Source organism: Astatotilapia calliptera, chromosome 11 (assembly GCF_900246225.1).
Source record: "Astatotilapia calliptera chromosome 11, fAstCal1.2, whole genome shotgun sequence".
Lineage (NCBI taxonomy): Eukaryota > Metazoa > Chordata > Actinopteri > Cichliformes > Cichlidae > Astatotilapia > Astatotilapia calliptera.
In genome coordinates, this window is record NC_039312.1 from 10,608,604 (window position 1) to 10,632,084 (window position 23,481).

Here is a 23,481-nt window from a genome sequence, read left to right on the forward strand (position 1 = left end):
TGGCAGAAAAACAGCCCCATAGCATGATGTCTCCACCCCCATGCTTCACAGTAGGTATGGTGTACTTGGGATGCAACTCAGTATTCTTCTTCCTCCAAACACGACGAGTTGAGTTTATACCAAAAAGTTCTACTTTGGTTTCATCTGACCACATGACATTCTCCCAATCCTCTGCTGTATCATCCATGTGCTCTCTGGCAAACTTCAGACGGGCCTGGACATGCGCTGGCTTCAGCAGCGGGACACGTCTGGCACTGCGGGATTTGATTCCCTGCCGTTGTAGTGTGTTACTGATGGTGACCTTTGTTACTTTGGTCCCAGCTCTCTGCAGGTCATTCACCAGGTCCCCCCGTGTGGTTCTGGGATCTTTGCTCACCGTTCTCATGATCATTTTGACCCCACGGGATGAGATCTTGCGTGGAGCCCCAGATCGAGGGAGATTATCAGTGGTCTTGTATGTCTTCCATTTTCTGATGATTGCTCCCACAGTTGATTTTTTCACACCAAGCTGCTTGCCTATTGTAGATTCACTCTTCCCAGTCTGGTGCAGGTCTACAATACTTTTCCTGGTGTCCTTCGAAAGCTCTTTGGTCTTGGCCATGGCGGAGTTTGGAGTCTGACTGTTTGAGGCTGTGGACAGGTGTCTTTTATACAGATGATGAGTTCAAACAGGTGCCATTCATACAGGTAACGAGTGGGGGACAGAAAAGCTTCTTACAGAAGACGTTACAGGTCTGTGAGAGCCAGAGATTTTGTTTGTTTGAGGTGACCAAATACTTATTTTCCACCCTGATTTACGAATAAATTCTTTACAAATCCTACCATGTGGATTCATGGATTTTTTTTTCACATTCTGTCTCTCACAGTTGAAGTGTACCTCTGGTGCAAATTACTGACCTGTGTCATCATTTTAAGTGGGGGAACTTACACAATCGGTGGCTGACTAAATACTTTTTTGCCCCACTGTAAGTTACTTCTGTTGCATCTTCTTGTACACACCTGTACAAAAAAAAGATCTTATAAATATTACTTTTGATTTTGAGTTCTCTCTCTTTCACTCCCTACCCCTGTTTATTTTAGAGCTTTCTATCCATTTGATTTTGGTTAAACCAATTTTGTTTTCTCCTATGTCCATTTGTTTCTTGTGTCTCTCCTTAGCTTCCTTTCATTGGTGGAAAGTCAAGGCGTGTGAGTCTTCGAAGGCGTGACCTCAGAACCAGTGCGAGCCAGTTAAAGTTCATCTTAAGTTTTCTTCTGTTCTCAACCGATATTCTCTAGGCACAATAATGCACGTTTGTGTTTCTTTCATCTTTATTCTGCTTAAAATGATCAATTACAGTCACTCTGGAGGTGCAAATATTCCACGGAGACCCAACAGAAGACAACCTCAATCCCCAATACTGAAAAGTGTTTAGCAGCTCACACATAATCATCAAAAAGAGAAAAAAAAACCAAAAGTAAAGGCAACATAAAAGTAATTCTCCTTATTTTTTTTAGGAGAATATATATAAGCTGAAATCATTTCGTTCAACAGGAATGCCCTTTCCTCTCACAGAGATCATTGACCTGCTCATATTTTCAGTGGCTTGTGTTTGGCAAGAACGAGACAAAACAGTGAGTTGGACTTAGATTATGCAAAACAATGACATCTGTCATATTTTGGGAAGCATTCATCGCGAGCTATGCCGTCTGGGCGTTGTTATGTAAGGTCAGTCGATGAGGCCTCGGCAGGATGTCGTTGGGTGTCTAATAAAAAGTAGCTTTTTCACCAGGATTCCACAGGGTTTTAGATGCGGTGGTAGTTTGATCACATGACGCACAAAACATCTCGTCCCATTGAGGCAAATGTGCTAAAGGACCAACTGCATGCTCTCATTCACTGATCATTTCACACAGCAACAGCTTGACAAAAACCAAAAAGCAGATTCAAAGTGGAAAAAATTAAGAAAAAGCAACAGGAAGATCTCTTTACAACTTAGTTTCTTCATCTTTGGTATAAAATATGCCACCCGCGGGCTGTATTTTTGTTCAACAGTTAAGAAAGACTCAAGAAACTGTCAACAGTTTTACTAAAACTATTGCTTTTTGCACATTTAAAAATCCTAGCTTTTTTTTCTCTGCTTTTTCTCAAAGTCAGAAATGTTCCTTTTTCTTTTTGCAATGAGACAAGCAAGCAGGCAAAGGAAAAACTTTTAAAAGCACCGCAATGAAAAAAATAAAAATACAAAATAAGTGGTGGAGAAACTGAATTTCTTTCCCATGATTGAACTAAACTGCATTTCCAGGAAGCGGTGGGCTGACCGCTCCCACAAGTTGTAAAAGGATTTTTTTCCCTAGTCAACCAACATCACCTGCACTGTACCACATAATTTAAAATCACCTTCATACAAATACAACCTTTTTTTGTCTTATACAGATAGCTTTGTAGATTTCATTTCTGAGGCTCTCAAACTCAAAGAACCCTTTAAAAAAAATCATTCAACAACTCAGTCCTTTTTTTAAATAATTCAACACTTGGAAACTTTTTTTCCCCAAAGTTTGAGAAAATTAAGGCAATAAAGATTTACGAAAACACTAATATTCTAGAAAACTACTCAAATAATAAAAAGAATGAAAATAATGTAGCTTAATATCAAAGGAAGACAGCCCGTTTTTGTTCAAGACTTGGCTTCCTTCTATTTTCAATAAAAAAGTCTGAAAATCTACCTGCACATTCAAATGTTCATTTTTTTTCTGTACAGTTGGTTGACTTTAGATTTCTCTTTATGTCCCCTTATCTGTTTTTTTTTTTCCTTTGGAGGCAAAGTCCAGTCTCATGGTGAAAAATGAAAACTCAAAGTTGGAGACTGCCATTGATTTCATTGTCTTTGAGTTTAGCAAACCATCATTTGCTTTTTCTTCTGTCTTTTTCTTAGTTCAACCAGGTAAGAAAGATATTTTTTTTCTTCGTTTTGTCTTTTATTTGGTGCCCGTGCACAGTGGAAGCATTCTCCCGTCAGTGATGTCCATGTCACCTCTGTTTTTGTTTTTTGTTTTGTCCCGTTTCCTTTTGATACTCTGCGTCTCCAGCGCCTTCGTGCAGTCCTCCTAAAGGCAACGCAGCAATGATTCCTACCAATCCTGTTATCTAAAAGAGACAGAAAAGTCAGTGAGCGAGGACGTGACTGAGGGAACCGTGAACAATGTTACCGGGTTTTTTTGTAAGCAGGCACAACAGTCTTTGTACAATCACTATGTGTAAAGGAAACCACCCGTCGGTTATCTAGGAGGCAGAAAAACAAGATAAACACCAGGAAAAAGATAAAAAGCCAGAAGGAGAATTTTGCAAACAAAGGTTGCCATGCATCTGTGACCAAAACAGAAAAAGCGCGGCATAATCTGGGAATTGTACTGCAGTCCTTTATAGCTGATGCTGTTCATTTTTCCAGATACAGTTAATGTACCAGTTAGGATGCACCAGCTGTACAAGACCATGTGAAAAAAATTACAGACTTGCAATCATCACACTTACTTAGTCTGCTGGTAAGAGTAGGCTGTGGCGTGATCTCCTGTGTTCTCCACAGGTAAAGGCTGCTGCCCACTGGCGTCCTGTGAGGAGGGGGCAGCTGTCTGTGGAGAGGGGTCTGTCACCACACCCTGAACAGGGGGGGGAAAGCCAGATATTAAGGAACAAAAGAAAGCCTTGAAACTTTGGGCAATCATATAAAAGTAGGGACTCCTTTATGGCACATAGATAAGGAATCCAAAGAGAAAAATTCAATTAGCATTTTTTTTTTTAAAGGTGACAGGTTGATCTGGTGCGGTCAGTTTTCTGTCTGTGATTTTAACTTTATATACTTGTGAACTTGTAAAACAGCTCCTCTGATCTTTGGGGAGGGTTTGGTGTAAATTATTTCTCTCATTGAAGTATACGGATTGCCAAAGGCTAAGCAAGACTAATATATCACAAAATATATATGTTTAATCAGCAGTTTTCATTTCAAATGAAAGTTTGCAGGTTGTTTCGGTCCTTACGTCCACTGTGATGGCCGAGGCAGGCACTGCAGTGTACTGGGGAATGTAGGTTCCTTGCATAGGAGCAGCCGCTGCAGCAGGCATGTACTACAGATAAAAGGGGAAGAACACAGACTGTGTCATTTGTCTTATGGTCATTTCACATTTTAGACTGAAAACAGAAGCACCGGGGCAGTTTTCCTCTGCTCTAGCGCTTCTACTCTGAGAAAAACACTGAAACTGCAAGTGTACAATTATATTACACATATAACTCAAAGGATAAAACAAACACATGCACATACAGCACGATGAGCTGACTGGCCAAAGGGGAGACTTACAGTGCCTGTTGGGCCCAGAGACAGGTGGTTCATCTGCTGGGTTAGAGGAGCCATTACACTGGAGGGGTGAATAGACAAACTGGGCTCAATGGCAGCAGCTGGAGTGATCACAGCACCCTGGAGTAGAAATGGAAGGATACAAATCCAGTCAGCTTATAGCTAATAACTGTTATTTGGAGTCAAAAGTGATTTGGAGTCACTCAGTGATATTTAATTCAGATGCAGGAATCAATATATGATCAGATGGTGGAGAAAGGAAATTAAATCGGAAGAAATGTGGAGATTAAAAAAGAAAGAAATAAGCTGAGTAAAGAGACAACAGCTTTAAGCAATTTGCAGGCAAACATAACTCAAAGAAAAGGATTCAGAACAACTTTGACATGTTGGTTTAAAAAAACAAAACAAAAAAAACCAATGCTGAGACCTTAATGGCAAAATTGCTAAAGGGACCTCTGGCTAATATGTCGGTTCTGTGTCGGGCTCGTGGCCGAAAACTAGCTTTACTTTGTTTGCCAGTGAGAGACAGAGAGGCGTTGAAAGGCTGCTCCAACGGAACTTATTGTTTCAGAGGAAAACACGAACACTGTGTCCAGTCGAGTCTTAATAGCTTACTTACAACTGGGCTTGTCTTAATGTGCGTTTCATTTGGGTTTCCACCGGCGTGGAATTACCAAAAATAGAGAGGGCATAGCCTAACATATGAAACAGGAAAAGACCCCCGTGTAATCCATTTATTTCAACAAAGTAACCGTATTCTGAATACCACCCTTTTAAACAGTAACTGTAACAGAATACAGTTACTCATATTTTGTATTTTAAATACGTAACACCGGTACATTTATTCCGTTACTCCCCAACACTGTTTACAGCTTAAACACATAATTAAGAAAACATCTATAAACTACTGTATAAAGTATAAAGGGTTCTGATCACTCATTAACCTATCAAAGTAAGAAAGTGTAGTGTACAACGTGTTTTAAAGCAATGACACATTGTGGTTTTTTTAAGCTGAAGTAAAAAAAATTGCAGCTAGAAGAAGTAGTTACATTTGGTGACTGCAAATTGTGCGAGTTTGTACATGAGCAACACAACCAGTCAGCAGGCTTGGCAGCAAGGCTTGACAGAACCTGCTTGTGAATGGAGCAGAGACGCTTTTACTCTAAATCTCTTGAGTGTGAAGGCCTTTGAAGCAGTCTAACACCTTGATGCGCTGAGATCTACTTTTCCAGTGCAGCTCTGCTACAACTTCAACAGCTCTGTAAAGATTTAATAGGAGACTGTGTGCTCTGGTTATTTGTGATGGATGTTTAACTACACTTCCCATGAGCACAGACAGCATCAGTGGTTATGTATTGGTGCTGCTCTTGAGAGCAGTCAGCACCTCTACAGCTTCAAGTTGAGACATAACGTTAGAAGAACACAAGTATTAAATTTAGGTATTTTAGGCACACGCCTGGCTGTATGGCAGACGACTTAACAGCTTTGAATCTGTAGGGTTTCTCTGGGAGGCTCGCAACAACAAAACCACACATAAGCACATACAGTACACACTTTCAAAACAAGGAAAGTTCTAGATATCTGAAGTGCTCGCTTTGAATGCATATACAGTCTGACAGTTGTTCACAGTTAAGATTCTGTAAGGTAAGACCTTTATGACTGCAGGCTTTACAGGAAAAAAACATGCACGCGTGCACACACTGTGCAAACAAAGATTGTCAGAGCTGTTAACAAAGGTACAATGTTTTTCTTCCTGACTGCTGTCTTCATAGAGAGATCTGTTTGCAGAACACAGCAGCATCAGAAATGCTCTGTAAACACTTTCCTCAGTATTACAAGTGAATGAGACGAAAGCCCACACACACACACACACACACACCAACAGATCTACCCTCAAACCGGCACAAAAGCTTTGGCTCATGCAGGTAAATTTACCAGCCAGAATCGTATTAACACCCGAGCTTTTCAACCATCTAAATAATGCGTTCTCTCTTGTAATGAATTCTCATCCTCCCTTTCTCTTTCTTTCACTTCATCCAATCTCACAGCAGGTTTCCAGGCAGAAACAAAAAAATGAAACCCACAATGAGTAGCTGTCTGCTCTGATTTATAGCTCTACAAGTGATCAACTCTCCATCTCTGTATGGGTCTGCACCCGGGCACTATGTATTAGTATGTAATGAGTGCAGTTGTATGTTATGGTGTGCGTGTTTTTAATGCATCAGATGATTTTCCTGGGGTATAAATGAGCCCACATGACAGTTATCGTTTCCCTGAGGACATGACTTAAAAAAAACAACAAAAACCCCACACAGAATCTACTTCAACTTTGAACTTGCCCTCTCTCCCTCTCCCCTGTCATTTTCCCATTAAAGAAGAGAAGCAGACTGACTGCTGCAGGCAGTCTGAAAGCATCAAATACATAGTATTAGTGATAATGATACTCGTTTATTGAGAAAACCCCTAAATGCTGTTTTTATGATGGGCGCTCCATGTGCGTGAGAATGCAACGAGTTTTGAATTGGCATTATTTGTTCTTACTGAGGTGGTGTGCTACAACGTGCAGATGTTTCTATTATTCTATAAGCTGATTTCCTGAGACCACACCCTCTTTATCAACACACAAAGTACACTGGATTTTCGGCGTAAAACCAGACAAGTACTCCTTAGTTCCCGGCTTTATCCATGCACCCGCAGGCATGCACCTGTGACAGTTCTGCACACACGGGATCTCGCGGTTAGGAAACAAAACAAAACAAACGTGAGGTATAGAGCTCTATTTGCAAGCCCTGATATTGTACACTGCCTTTGTCTCCTGCAGAGCTGAAATCCCAGTTCTTTAGATGTCTCATTACAGCCCTCCTCAATAAGCAGCATTGATTGTGTGTGTGTGATTTTTTTTTTTTTGCGTGGTTTGGCTAATGCATTCATTTCCTGTAGGGGGATTTGTGAGTAATTATGCACAAAGACATCCTCTCACTAATTAAGATGTAAAGACAGGCAGTTCAAGTAATCTGGGCATCCCACCAAGGCGCAGAAATGCACAATCCTTAAGGCAGTGTGTGTACAGGTGTGTTTAATGTGTGTGTACATTAATCAGGCAGTGTGTAGCTACACTGGTGTCTGTCGGTAATCACAGTTGTGTGAGCCTCTACTGCTCCTTTTAATAAAGTAAAGCACATTTGTTTTTTATTTGAAATAACGTCAACCTCATCAGTAATTTTACAAATGACCATTTAAAAATGCAATTCTTAACCATAAATAATGTATTATTTTTAAGTAATATTTAAAAAAAACACTACAAACCATGCAACCTAATGCAAATTTATCATGTAAAATTCAAATTCCCCTCCTAAAATCCACAGTTTTTTAAATTATGTTAGCACAGCTGAAAACGATTGTACTGATTACATAAGCAATAAATTTACTTCTGTGTCTGAAACATAAGGGTTCCTGGTTTTGATTACACTCAACATGGCTAAAAAAATAACTCAGTTTTCTTGTTTTAAGAAGTAAATGCTATTGCATGAGGCAAACTGAACAATCTGAAATTAAGTGTGTTTATGTCAGCATTGTGTAGTATTCTCCGGTGACAGTACAAAGTGGTTAGTTTGAGAAAAAGATCGTTCATAGGTCCTCAACTGGTCACTGCATTAAATGGTTCCTGTAAAACACCAGCCTGCAGGTGATTTTTAGATGCTGGCCTTCTAGGAAGAGTTGTCCAAAGAGCCATAACTGTGATCAGTCAATAAAAGTAGAAAATAAAGACGGGGGAAAAAAATCCCCAAAACACAACACACAAATATTGGGCAGACGTAAGCAGTTTTCAGACATGAAATGATGCTGGAATAGTGTTTGACAGCATCTGCTAAGTGTGGTGGAGGAAATTTGATGGTTTGAGGCTTTGGTCGTGCTAAAGTGGGAGATTTGTACAGCAAAAGATCTTGAACAAGAGAAAGGCAGGCTTTCACTCTGTTTTGTAGTGCCATACAGTGCCTGTGGATACAGCAGGACTGGAGTTGATTTCCAAAGCAGCTCTGACATTTATAGGAACTACTCAGAAAAAGCAGTCAGCTGGTGTTTTGCCTATAATGGAGTGGCCAGTGCAGTCACTGGCTCTTAACTACTCATCTGTTATGGGAACAGAAAAACTGCCAGAGTGCCAAAGGGCTGCAAGGCTGCAAAACTGAGACAGTACACAGTATAAAATTGTTCCATCAATCAAAAATATTTTTATCTAATGTTATTAATGTCTATTTCGTTTCACTGCAAATCTGTTAGATTAAGTTTTCATGAATTTAAATATCCTAGTTGACCCCAAACCTATGAGCAATAGTGTATGTGCATTTTTAATCCTGAGCCATGAAAACAGCACACAGCATTGATGTTTGTTCTCTTGTTCTAACCTTTTAATTAGACTCATTAATTTCTTTAGCGACAGAGTGTCTCACATTCCAATTTTGGTGCCACAAGCGTTTAAAAATCTCAAAGTAGATGATGGACTGTTAACCAGAGGAGGTGTGCGCATGTTCATCTAGCTAAAAGTGTCAATGAGTGCATAGCATTTATCAAAGTTACCAGTCATTAACTGCAGTACAGCAGTGAGGAAGCCTCTGCTACCATAGGAACAGACTTAAGCTGCTGTGTCTCTCAGTCTCCCTCCCTGATGCAGCTTTAATTTGTCAAGCTCTTCAGTATCCAGGAAATACAATAACTACCCCTCATCTTTGTTGTCTAACAGGGAATTTGTCTATACATAGACAAGGGTGGAGAACAGATGTGCACAGCCCAAACATGCTTTTGCAGCGGCTGTTTTCGTTTCTTTGTTCTCAATATATTCATTGTAATCCCTTCTTTCCTCTTTCCCTGCACCTCCTTCTCGCCCCTGTCCTCCTTGTCAAATCCGCCGTGTTTATTTATTTATTTTTCTCTTTCTCCAAACCATCAATCTCTGCTCAAGCTCACCCTGTCTTTTCCCAAGTCTTAGGAAGTCATATCAAGCGGCCTGCCAAATAATTAGATGGGACATTTGTTTGAAAACACATTTACAGAAGGGTATTATCCCCGCTCAGAGACATAATTTTAATCAGACAAGACAACAGAATGTGTTTAAGATTTGCCAGACAGATATAAAGAGCAAGACAGAAGACAGGGAGAGAGAACAACAGAGGAGGAGCAACAAATCTGAACACTAAAGATTTTTGGCAACCACGGCGGATACGATTGCAGAAATTTGCACCGCCTTACGTACCTGCCCCGATAAACTCCTTCACCCCATGAATGACAGAACAAAATCATACAACCTTTTTTAGCACAGGTGTACAGATAAACCCCCTGAATGTAAGCACATTCATCTCTTACAGGCTACTTTAACAGATACACTATATTGACGAAGGTACTGGGGCACCATTAGAGCTGCAGGAGCTGCGTAGCAGTTTTAGTTTGATGTTAATGCCACAGGCACAGGCTTAAGAACGAGCCAGCATCGCCGGGACTAAAGACACCAGAATTGAAACATGAATATTTTTGTCCATATAGTGTTTGATATAGACCTTTAAACTATTGTTGAACAAATGTTTAAGAGGAGATAGAAGTTAAATTTTATCTGAAAGACTTTCAAGGTTACTGTAATATGAATCTCTTCTGCCTGTGATTTCATAATGCATCGGTCCTGCTACACTGAGAAGTAATCATCTTGTAAGCAGGACTAAGCTTGGACTATTCCACAATTTATATGATATAGCTTTCTAATTCCACTAATTCAATGCAGTACTTTGTCAGATGACAAGATGAAGGCACGGAGATTTTATATTTTATGCTACAATAGTCAGTGAATGTCAGAGAGACTGAGGCTTTGGACTATGCTTAGAGCGAAGCCTGTGGAGGCTTAATAACATAGAGCGGCTGTATATAGTCCCTGTATCAAAGGAAGGAAAAGCCCACAGTTTGTGTTAAGGTTATGTTTGTGTTTGCCAAAAGAAGAGAGAATTTGTAGGTAAGTGTGGGTTTATAGAGTATGTTGACTGTACACCTACACTCAGAGTCGATTCATGACTCTTCATGTAAATATACAGAATGTGTGGGTGTGTTTTAAAACGTTTTTGCACGTCAATCAAAGCTATGTGTATGAGAGACAAAATGTGAGAGAAAGCTCTAGCCAAGGATGGATGGAAAAGAGCTATAAACACCAAGGGTTGGATTTTACATCACTGCATTATGCATCATATACACAAAGATGCACTGCTGCTTTTGATATGCAAATTTTATGCATCACTATATGAAACTGAGCAGCAGTTACACATGTACATGACTTATAGATAAATAATGTGCTTTAAACTAGCCGTCTGGAAACCTGTTTTTGTACATGCAGTTTCATTCAAAACCAGCAGGGAGCAACCTTTTATTACAGATTCTAAAGTGAGTTTCGCCAAGCTCTCTGAGGTCCTTTGAGAAGGCTATTCACAGGCTGATTCAGCAGAGTGGGGCTGGGATTACGGGTTACAGTTATTTTCCTTCTCTGACCTGGGTTTGGCTCTCAAGCACTTATTGGAAGAATTTCCTTTTATTACTTGGCTTTTCGCAGTTTTCGTGATTCATACCAACTTGTCGGTGACCTGTTGTTATTACTAACATTTTCATTCCTGAATTATTAAATACTCATTTGATGAAGAAAAAGGCAGGGCACATTAAATACTGTTATAAAAGCATTTGCAGGCAGTCCTCGAGACCAATACAGCCTATGCTTTAAAAGCTTTTGTAGTTTTTCTCCCATAAATCCTGCCACTGACATTCACATGAGTAATGAAGCTATTAAACACACACACTGAAAGTTTTAAGACAAAAAGAGTATGCCAGGGAGAAAAATTGACACATGCTGTACACTCAGCATGTGTACATTTATTATATATAATAAATAAAGGAGTGAGTGAAAAGGGTTGGAAAATAGAGAACAAGACTTTACAGAACGAGGCTTAAAAACAAAGGAAATGTTGGTTTAAAAACTTACTGTAGGTTGCATAACATATTGTTGATGTGGCATCCAAGATGTACTCTGAACCTGAAGAAAGAGAAGAGAAGGGAAGGGAGAAGGAGAGGACGGACACGAGTAGGATGATGCAGAGGGGAGGTCATGACGAGATGAGAGGAAAGGAAAGATCAAAAGCAAGATTGTTGTAAGTGGGTAAAGAATTGAGGAAGAGAGAACATTGAGAATGACAATTGGAAGACAGAATGACAGGAAGCGAGTGAAAGTGAGAAAACCAAAGAAGAGAAGTAAGAAAATTAATCATTATCTCAAGCCTTTACAAGCCAATTTCAGAGCCTCAGTCCCAGCGGCAGCACGTCTTAAAGAATATTACAGCAGTAACTAAGGGTCCACTATACAGAAAGTTTGTCGTAATTATAAAAGGATATGAAGACCACAGAGAGCAAAACAGTCTTAACAATTACTGCTTCACAGTGAGGGTTTCATCATCAAAGCTTAAGTTGGCCACAAATCATACTTTCATCTTGTTCTCCTTCCGACCGCTCAACTCTAACAAACTGAAGGCAGAAATGAGTCTCTGAGGGTCCCTTTGTCTCATGCGTTATTGTTGTATGCATGCATTCTGTACCTGCATCTGTATGATCTCTTACCTACATCTGTCAATGATGAGTTAAAACAATGAAAGGTAATGTTTTTTCTTTCCCTATAAAGCATGATACTTTAAGTCATGAGTCTTTGAATTTGGCTTTCTTATAGAGCTCTAGAGCTCCATCTTGTTTTTGGGTACAGCAGCTGCCAGCCAGCTCTGACATAACTTGATATGGTTTGTGTGTGGAAGAGAACGGGTGCGACACATGAGAGCTGAGAGTTAAAAGCAGCATTTGTGCTCAAGAATGGGAGATGGATAGGAGGAGTTCTGCAACGTAAGCCTGCATTTTATCATTGCTAGACAAAGAATTGCATTGATTCTACAGAGCTGATAACTTCATTTTGGGTTCATATCTTTGGTTAAGTATGACAAACTCCACCTGTACATCCAGGAATTACTCTACATAGAGTCAGGAATGGGATTTTCTGGTTTTAAGTAGGCCACGGCACTCATCAAACTTCTGAGAGGTTAAACTCACCTGATATGTGGGGACAGGAGAGGCAGCAATGAAGGGTGTGATCGATGTCTGAGCAATCATCCGATTCGTGGAGATGCTGTATGGAGAAGAGTAGAACCTATGAAAGCACAAGACATACATTTTAATTTTGACTGTCCACATCATCTAACTTCTAATAATCACCTGGGAGGGAACCAAACGCGTGTATTAACAATCCAGAGGTTTCTCTGCAGTTTCAGCTCACCCTACATAACCACATGTAATGCTGAAAATGAGGCTTTTGTCTCAGTTTGTTTTGAACTACCCAGTACACTTCAAGACAACACTGACAAAATGGATCAGACATCATCAAGGCTGTCATGGAAACAATAAATATTGCAGCTTCACTCTATGTAGCACAATCAAAGACATCTTAGAATGAGACTTGACACCGCACCAGACTACACATCATGTTACAAAGGAGTCTGCACCACTGCTACGCATAATAATGAATTATTACCTTAATGTGTGAGTGGGTGAAATACTTCAGTATTGCTCTTTATGTTTCCACCTACGCACACCCTACTTCCCATCGGTTGCATCTGTAACATCTGCATTTTATAATCTATTCACTTCTCCTATGCCTCTATTTGCCCTTCTCATTTTGATCTCTTTTTCCCCCCATTTCACCCCCTCAGCTCTGCAGCTGTAGAATGCTGTGGCTCGCAGTGCTTTATTTATCATTGTGTACCTAGAGAGGACATGTTTCATCCGCCAAGCCGTGTTGCTGTGCCCGATCGATCCCGAAGTGTCTGTTGACTGAATAATGGAGCCAGTGAGGGGAGGGGAAACCAAGGGCCAGAGACAGAAAGCGAAGCCCTACCCTATCCATCTCTAACACAGCCATGATTGTAGAAAAAAGGTACTTGCCACATATCAAGTGTTTCTCAATCAGGGAAGAAAATTACCTGAATAAAAAGACAAACTCATTTTTAATTTACTTTTAAAAGGCAACTTCAAACTACTGTTAGGTCGCTCCATAATATTTCTTAAAATCCGCAGTGAGCACAACATATAGTAATAGCCCATGCACGGAGATGACAATGGGGCTCAGCCAAAGACAGAAAAACCTAGGAGGACTGTGGTGGTAGTCGCCTGCGACACATGCACACATCTCATTTCAAGGGTGAAATGGGTTCCTGAGGTACCCACCTGTTCTGTTATTGCACATTCTGTTTCACATTACATTTGTTCAGTCAGTGACGGCATGAGCAGTTTTGAACCTCAACTGCGAGATGTAAAGCGTCAGATATTTTTAAACTATTGCGGCTCAAGGCTTGTGCATGCAGCCGGTTCCCAACTGCCTGCGATAAGCTGCAGAGCGTGATTGTGCTTCTCACAGACATTCAGTCTCCCTGTTGGATTTTTATGCCCTACTTGGTGTGCCGAGGCCTAAGTAGTAGCTGTACATATATAATAGAGACACGCCAGTTATTTGTTCATTTATTTCTTTTAACACAACATGACTCACTTCTGTTGAACCAGAAAAAGAAATTTGTGGCAGGTTTGGTTCTAATTCATCTGCGGCTCGATTACGTGTTTTGTCTACTTTTAACCATGTGCAACAAGCAAACATTAGTCGTATTGTTGCAAAGTGAAAATCAGTACAGCTTCAGAAAGAGCAAAGATCTACAGAAATAGCTAGTATAGATTTCATAGAAAATATATGTGCAAAAGGAAAAAGACTGTTCTGTGAACCCCAGTATTTTGTTTTCTGAATTGTAGCTCTATGGCATCAGAGGTATAGCCTATAATTGGTTCCAGAGTTATTTACGAGAAAACAATATGTACAGTTGGAGTTGGACGGGGATCGATGCTAGGTCCTGAACTTTTCATTTTAATCATGAATGGTAATCGTAATTCAGAAAAAAAAATCTATATGTACATTTTGCTTATGATATCACTGTCCTGCTAATAAGTTACATACATTGTTGCTATTGTCAATGAATCAGTCAAATTTAAACAATGATTTAATGTCAATGGAATAACTTTGAACATACACAAAACAAAATATTTAAGAAATAGCAGTAAAAATGTGAAGTTTGGTGTTATTACTGATGGAACAAAGAAAAGGTGGATGAAATCAAATTTCTTGGTGTGATAATAAGGTTTGCAAATAGTCATAGACTGATTTTAAATTAACTCCAATTTATTAATGTTTTATTGGCCTTTTAACAACCATGTATTCAGAGATCTAACCAAGTAGTTTTACAGTTTACTATTTATTAATGATGGCTATTCTAAGCTACAACTCACTTTCAAAAATGTCTCCAATTCTTTTTTGCCTTAGATTAACTGCATATTCCAACTTTGGACATGACATTATATTGCAGGGTTTAAATAAATGTAGATAAGCTGGAGTACAAACTGGAACTTGCTTGTCATGAATGAGAATCAAGAGAAAAACACAATGCGGTGCTATGGATCCATCTTTTTCACTGTACAGTTAATAAATGACTTGCATTACAGATACTGTATTACTGTCACTGATGAATACAAATGAGGTGACAGGGCCAGGTTATTCAATGTGGTTTTCTGATTGTGTTTATTGTATTTTCATTAGACTGATGTGTATTAAGAGAGAGAAGCAGAAGGCAGAGGACAGACCCAAGGTTATTGATGTAGGCTATTAGCCCTGAGCAGCCAACTGTCAATGGGGACCCCGGCACTGCTATTTAAACAATGCACTAAACATGTAATTGCAAACAGAACATTATTACAGGACTGAATTTTAAAGCCTCTGTGGATCCCTAGTGTGATTTAATGCCCTGTCAGGCGTTTACACTGAAAAATTACTGAGTGATTTAGTGGTGACCCCAGTGACTTTTCCTATAGATGGAAAAGGGAAGTAAAAAAGGGCAAGAAAAAAGACAGGAGATACACTTAATGGGAGCTAGTAGATTCAGAATAAGCAAAAGTAGGTTAAGATAAGACAAACTATAAGCTTTCCAACAATGTGTGTCTGGCAATGGATGCTTTAAAATAACCCAAAAACAAAACAAAACAAAAAAAACGTTGTCCTCAAGCTCACAGTGAAACCTGTAATTGATTCATACCTTTCCCCTCTCCTTGGACTGACTTTATTTCTGCCTTTGCCCTCCTCTTGACCCTACTCGGCCCTCCATTTTTATTCAACCCACTTCCCTCCCTGCTTTTTGCCTCTCTAATTAGCTGCATTAGCATTTCACAGTCATTTAGTGCTTCGCCGGAAGGAGCTACGATGACCTCGGAAGAGAGGTTGGAGAGGGCTTACACACAGCAAGCACACAGATGCTTGCGTGAGAGTGCCCATTTATGCATGCACGAATGAGCACACTCGCACCGAAAGACACCAAAGACGACTCAAAGCAAAGCAGCTGTTTGAAAACAGAACGAATGAGAAGAATTGAGCAATACAAAACAATGTGGAGAGGGCAAGAAACAAGTCAAAAACAGTGAAAAGAAAAAGGACTGTATAATTTCAGATGAACTAGAAAAAAAAGAAAAAAGAAAGAGTGGCTTTAAGGTATAAAGTGGCGGACCAATCTGACAAAAGGAGGAGAAGAACAAGAGTGCAGAGCTGCAGGGAAGCATCTCCAGGGATCACATCACCAGCAGCATTCCTACCAGACAACACCAATCTCCAATTTCCCCCTGAAACAGGCAGGCACTCTGCTCTCCTCAACCAACTTGGGAGCACTGCAGATAGCCTCGGCTGACGAAAGTATTACAGCAGCACTGCAACAACGCCCATCTTCCTGTCTGCAATCAAAACCTACAACTCTGACAGCTTGTATGCATAGGTGCATAAATAAATGCTCCATCTGCATCAGTTAGGTGTAAGAATAAGAGCGAACGCCAGATAGTATGTGTGTTCTGTATCAGTTCAGGTATATGGGTTAATGTGTGTTATGTGTGACCCTCTCGTTTGCATGCAGGTGCTCTTGTGCATATTTCTGCAGGTTGTTGCCATGTTTCAGTGCACTGATCTTAGGAGGATTTTATACTGTCACTCTTGAACAGGCTGCGTGTAACAATGTAAGTAAAAAGTCAAGTTTGGAGACACTCTTTAGATCGAGGTTGTTCGTGCGAGAGGTAAAAGAAAAAAAAAAAAACTTTCTACATACCCATTCTGCATCGCTGTGGGATCATACGTCAACGCCATACCACTCTGGAGAAAGAAACACATACACCGAAATGTTAAATACATGACTTGCCTTTTTAACCAATTTGTGTTTGTGGTCTTTATCACATATACAGCTACTCTATACAACTAAATAAACAATAAAGTATGATATAGCTATTGTACGTTATAATGTGTAATGAACAGAGAAAGCAAACTATACAAGAGCGTTGTACAAAAAACACAAAATTCAAAAGTGACTGGGATATAAGGACCTATTGCATGAACAATAGATAAGCAGTCTAAAGACTCCAAAATAAGCCAGCTAAAAGCTCTTATGTACAATAAAATTATTTGGAATAATTGCCTTTGAGCAAAAGAGCCATTTATAAGTGCAGTCGTTTTATTTAACATGCTCAACAAAATCAAACACATGAAGGTCAGTGAGGGACGATTGTTGCATGTGGTATATGACTATATAAAATAGGTAGGAACAAAATAAGTTCCCAGTTCTAACTGACTCTAAATTTTAGCAGACCAAAGACAGTGGAACGCTTTAGATTTTCTTTACCGTTTCTCCTTAAAGGTTTTTAAAAGTCAACTTTTATGGTATGAGTTTAACTCCACTATCTGGCTGGGCTTTTCTGGGTTTACGTGGGTTCTCTCCAGGTACTCTAGCTACCTTCCACAGTCCACAGACATGCAATTATTGGGGTTAGGTTAATTGATAATTCTAAATTGCTTCTATGAGTGCGACCCTGATAAGGATAAGTGGAAGAGAATGGATGGATAGAAGTTTTATGGTACTTTATTTTCTTTTACAAAAAACAGTTCACATTATACCATGTTTGATTATCCTGAGGAGCATTCAAATAAATAAACAAGACATTAAGAAGTTGCACTACCACCTAAGTCAAACAAATCCATGCTGATTGGCATTAATGGAGGTAACAGCCCAACATAGGAAAGTTAGAGATTACTCAAAAGTCCATAAGAAGGGTGTGGCTCAGGAGGTAAGTGACATCTGCTCAGAAGGCCAGTTGTTTGATCCCAGCCTTCTCTAGTCCAAGTTTAAGTGTTTTTGGGAAGCGCCCCCCATGTTCCTAACACACATTTTATCTGTGTGTGTGCCTGAGAGTGTAAGAGATTTTTTCTACACAAACTGTCACAAAGTAGAGTACCAGTGTGTGTACTGTATGGATGAATGTGGCTCTTTCAGTGGCAAATAAGATAATGTTATATAATAGCAATAAAACACACACACACACACACACACACACACACACACACACACACACACACACACACACACTCAAAAATTGCCAAAAGCACTCAAACTACTCACTGAAGCAGCCCAAACTTTTCTTTTTGATCCATTTTTTGAGTTAAAGGTTTTTTTCCCCCCAACAGCATTATATTAGTATATTTCTATATTCCCTCTGTCCCTTCTTCCCTTCATAAAGCTGTTATTAAATAGTGACTAAATATGTTTAGCCAAGCATTTATCAGTGACACTAGCCCCTTTGTGGTTTCTGTCTGTCTCATTCCTTCTACCATGTTCAAATGATTGAGGCTGGGCTTCTCTTTGAGGTTTGAATAAGATCTGCTTCCACTTGACTACCTCTTGGCAATTCTGGACCAGACTTAAAACAACTGTTTGCTCCTAATCTTTTTTTTTTACTCTGTCACCACCCTATCACCATCTATCGGCCCTGCACAAGTCATTTGTACTTACTCTACATTCTACACAAGGCTCTTCTCTCCAAATTGGCACATGAGTTGAAAGGGTGCCCTGATGCTGAACCCAGCTCAGTGTTTGGTTTTTCCACAAACACTGTTTTAGCCAAGCCTAGGCTGGGTAGGTAGGTATAGACTCCAGAAGCAACAAAAAGCACTGCTAGACACCAAATAGAAAAACTGATCAACTCCAGGGATTTGCATTCATCTAACAGCAAATCTCTTTCTGTGCTGCTACACAGCTACATGCGTATCCCTTATCCATTTTCCAAAACAAATTCTGTAAGCGTGTGATTACATGTGTAACGCACGTATTCACGTCACCGTACCAAGGCCAGACTCGTATCAGAATGAGTTGACTGAGATAAGTAGGCAGTGAAGCACCTCAAAGCATCTCCCTGGCCAGATGTCTCTATTAGCAGAAGTATTAGTTTATATAAGTCAGCCTGGACTCTGAGGCCTGGCTCTGACAAATGCATAAACCTCTGAAGAGATGCTTCAGGGCCGAGCGGGGCTTGTCACGACGTGTGCCACAGACAAATGTGTGAGGTGTCTCACTGAAAGCAGTCATCACTTATTTCAAGTTCACACAGACATTGACAAGAGGGAAGTACGTTAACGGAAAACTGACATGTGACAAATCGTCGGTATGTTAGGCGTTCAGAGGCATGACAGTGGTTTTGAATGAATCTATACATGCACATATGTTTTTTCGTTGTGTTCATGAATCACTTTGGAAAACACTACCTGATAGGCTTTAGGTTAAGGTTAGAGGTAGACAGCTGCGGCACGTGTTACCACCGCGAGTGCCATTCTATTGGATTCAATTGAGAATCTGGAGTAAGTGGAAGGCTACCTTTCAGGTTACTACGAGATGCATTGGGACGTGACAAATTGTATTTTACACGTTGGGAATGAGAGTGCTCTGGAAATTAAGACATACAAAACCGGCACAGCTCCATAGTATTTTTATCTAGCAAATGAATGCCTGTATTTAAGCGAAATCTGAATAAAATGACATATTCACTTTACCCATTTCTGCAAAGCTGTGTGGACGTTAACTTGCATTGAAAAAAGGCTGTATGTGCTTTAACTGCTCATTTAGCTACACTCTCCAAGCAATGGCACTGCATATGTGAAATCCACTGTGCAAAATACCACACATTTAATTGTGAATACATTTAAGTTGAGCTTTTTAATAATGTGATTAAGGTATTTACTGTGGTGGTTAAAGGCAGATGCATTTTTTGCAGGGATGTTTAACCTTGGCCAGCAGACTTTGCTCATTTCTGACTGTTTTATGAGTTATGTTTTATACTATTCAGTTGGAGTTTTTTTTTGTTTGTTTGTTTTTTTAACTCCCATTCCTAGTTGATGACACATTACAAAAAATACCACCAAAATTGATGGTATGGTGGTGCAGTGGTTAGCACTGTGGCATCACATTAAGACGGTCCTGGGTTTGGCAGCCTGTTCTCCCTGCATGTTGTCCCTGTGTGGGTTCTCTCCAAATACTGTGGCTCACTTCCACAGTTGGTAAAATGAAGTGTGCATGGTTGTTTATCTCTTTGTGTTAGCCCTGTGACAGACTGGTGACCTGTTTAGGGTGTGCCCAGCCTTTCGGCCAATGATAAGCCAGGCTATGACACACACGTTTGCTCTTATACAAAAAGACTAAAGCTGCAATCTGTGCCTGCTCCACACAGCCATGAGCAAAGGTCAAACACTGCAACATCTTGTTTTCATTGCGGCGCCTCTTGTTACAGTGCATAGTTTCAGCCTGGTTCCATTTCATTTCACTCCACCACCCTGCTCTTTCCCAACCTTCGTGTAACGAGAACACTGGGAAACTGTTAAAAACTGCACCGGGGTGTGTGGGTGGCAGCATTATTATTCACTTCCCCTTGTTCTGTAAATTAAAGCTTTGGTATTGACACTAAAAACTTTTGAACTCTCTGCATTGTGAAACAGTCAATCTGCTTTCAATCCTTTGCACAAGGTTTCATTTCTTCTGAAGATGACGGACAGGAGGTGGGAGTTTCAACAAAAGCAAAAACAAGTTTGCAATTGGGACCTTACAGAAACCTTATACTTTAAATTTAACAACCTTTTTGTGTGCCAGCTTTCATACTGTCAGCAGCATCTCTAACTGAACCTACAGTGCCTTACTAGAAATGAAAGTGGATAATGACCCCACGGAGAGGAGGGGGATCTGTCAAGCTATTATGATTTTAAATTCTGCGGTATGTTGAAGAAAAAAAAAAAATGGAGTCAAAGGGAGCATCAGCCGCATATTGAAAATTATTAGAATAGATGATTTACAACTGTAACGTTTCCTAAAACATAATATGGACACCGCTGTGCATAATCACTCATTTCTTTGACTATTATAATAAAAGAAATGTTATCCTTCAGCTATAAAACTTAATTGAAAGAAGTGTAAATGATTTTTTTTGATAACTGTAATTTCTCTTTTTAAAGTCCTCTCAGTAGACTTGTGTTCAGTTTTGTTTTTTCATTTTAATTGAGAAAAGCAAGAGACTATATTTGACAGCAGGCCAAGAGAATATTTTATGAAGTCTCCCAGGGAGCTTTTTTTGATGATTAAATATATTTTTAAGCCTCACCTCTCCTTCCCGTGTCCACGATCGTCCATTCTGGGGATATTTGACCTGGGTCTGTCTCTTCTTCTGGCCTCCATCAGCAAACTTGCACAGCAAAGGCTCTGAGGGAGCTATAGAGTGAGACAAGGACAAACACATTTATAGATTAATCACCTTATAAGTAGGAGAAAGTCAAACTATATGTTTTAGGTTAAATTTAAAAGATTACACTTAAAGTGTTTTATGCTACAGCTTAAATAAACTAAAAGTTAGTTGGTCCTGAAAGCAGCACTTCAGCTCTTAGATTTATCTCAGCCACCCGTAATCCAAACATTTACACAACACTAGTTATCACCCCATCTCTTTTTAGCCCCTTCAACCATGCTTTCAAAACAGCAACGCTGACGTAGGAACAAAGCCACAGGCTAATCAATAGTGCATGGTGTGCGAGGTTCAAACAGCAACCCAAACAGGCATACTTAATACGCTAAATAACTCCACGTAGTTTGACCCATGGGTAACAGACTGCAATTGTAAGTCCTCCAAAGAAAATACTGTCCCTCCCTGGATGAGAGAAAGAAGAAATGTTTGGTTACAAATAAGATTAACTTACAGTGACCTTCCATGTCTAAGTTCACCAAGCTTAAACTGAATATACCCTCAGGGTTTGTGAACAGAAGGAAGTTGTCAGATTGTGAGAGGATTATCCAAAGAAAAACTAAAAGTCTGTGTTTACTATGATTTACTTTAAAGGCATATCTTTAAAAATGGTTAGAAAGCAAGCAGGAGTGGACAGTTACTTCATTTTCTGGGAAATGCTTCAGAAGCCACATGTCTTAACATTAAAACATATTACCATAACATGAACCAGGACACTCAAATAAGATATCTGATGCCTTGTCTATTTAGAGGATAAACAGACGCTAATCTGTTTTATGGCAACTGTGATGCTAGGGCATATTTCTTAGACTTTCCAGCTGCAGTTTAACCAACTGCAGCCAAAAACATGTACCCTTCACAACCAGCATTTTGCTTCACATATTTGACTGATTAAGTAAAGAAATTTGCATGGCTATTTACATTGTAGATTCTCATAGAAGGCATCAAAACTATGAATGAACACATATGGAGTTGCGTAGTAAAAAACAAAAACAAAATTGATTTTAGATTCTTCAAAATATCAATCCTTTGCTTTGATCACTGCATTGCACACTCTTGGACTGTTGTTTCTCTTTACTTGGCTGATTGGTTCTTGCTATAATATGAATTCTAACATTCAAATAGGGCTGACTTCTGCACAACACAACTGATGGTGCCAACCCCATTAAGAAGGCAAGAAATTCCACAAGTGAACCCTGATAAGGCACATCTGAAGTGAAAACCGTTTCAGATGACTACGTCAAAAAAAAGTCATTGAGAGAAGTCCGACAGTTTCTTTGAGGAATCTACAACATAAAACAAATTTAGAGTTATTTATTAAAAATTTTCTTTGCTCCATAATTCCATATATCTTGCTTCATGTATTTAATGTCTTTAGTAAGTATCTACAATGTAGAAAGTAGAAAAAAGAAAGAAAGAAAATATTAAATGAGAAGGTGTGTCCAAACTTTTGACTGGTAGTGTATATATTTAAAATATTCCATGATTTAAAAGCCATTAAGCTTGTATTTACCCTAAAGGAGACAAAGATCAAACAAGAAAGACCCGCCAACAAATACAACTGAAGTAAAGTCCTGGCAAAGGGGCAAACCCATTACTGCTGTTCACAGACTCCAAGTATTTTTTTTTAACCTTTGTTTAACTAGGAAGTAAAATTGACATTAACGCCATCTTTTTGTGAGACTGTCCAGGACTGACATAGGCAGATTTAACCTGGCATGTTATTTCGTTTTATTCTCTCCCCAGTGGTAACTGAAATGAGCTCACCCACAGAAAATGTATACAAGCAGAGAGGGTTGAACCCAGAGCTCTGGCTCTGAGGCAACAGTGCCCAAGCATTCACTCGTGGCAATAGATTCTTAAAGTCTTAAAAATTTGCATATTATTAATGATTATGTTAATTCATCCAACTAAATCTAGGTAACTGAATGTAATTTTTCCGAACTCTTGAAATATAGCTTTAAATATGTTCTTCGGTTAAATCCATACATACATCAATTTTCTGCTGTTTATACAGGTGCTGCAGAGGCAGAAATTTAAGCAGAGATGCACAGGCTTTTCTCTTCCCAGAAACCTCCCCAAACTCTCCTTGGGGGAAACCGGAGCATTCCCAAGCCAAAGAGATACAATCTCTCCCGCGTATCCTGGCTCAACCCCAGGGCTTCCTCCCAGCTGGACCAGGAGTGGGCACTCCAACCTTTCTGATCGAGTACCACAGCATCACACTTATGCTTATTCTCATGCTAAGCGCTTCTTATTTGACGTGAGGTGCTACAGTGCAGTGAGGTATTTGCTTCATAAAGACAACAGAACCATAATAAAAAAAAAGCAGAAATGAGATCCTAAGACCACCTAACCCAACACAGTCTCCACTTATCGCTGTCCTTAGACAATCTGTTAAAAAAAATTAATCCAGAAGCAC

General features: G+C 39.6%; 1 protein-coding gene across 4 annotated transcripts in view; it reads right to left on the reverse strand.

Moving 5' to 3' along the window:
• Positions 1-1,293: 1,293 nt before the first annotated feature.
• LOC113032772 (RNA-binding motif, single-stranded-interacting protein 3-like) overlaps positions 1,294-23,481 on the reverse strand; it is a 163,156-nt gene continuing 140,968 nt past the window's right edge. For all 4 annotated transcript variants that reach the window (XM_026185864.1, XM_026185863.1, XM_026185866.1 and 1 more), the window contains 8 exons: positions 20,925-21,031; positions 16,565-16,608; positions 12,441-12,537; positions 11,335-11,385; positions 4,332-4,448; positions 4,015-4,101; positions 3,512-3,636; positions 1,294-3,127 (listed from right to left, as the gene is read on the reverse strand). In XM_026185864.1, coding sequence (XP_026041649.1) covers positions 3,124-3,127; positions 3,512-3,636; positions 4,015-4,101; positions 4,332-4,448; positions 11,335-11,385; positions 12,441-12,537; positions 16,565-16,608; positions 20,925-21,031 — 632 coding nt within the window. In that variant the 3' untranslated portion in view covers positions 1,294-3,123. The remainder of the gene's footprint in view (positions 3,128-3,511; positions 3,637-4,014; positions 4,102-4,331; positions 4,449-11,334; positions 11,386-12,440; positions 12,538-16,564; positions 16,609-20,924; positions 21,032-23,481) is intronic.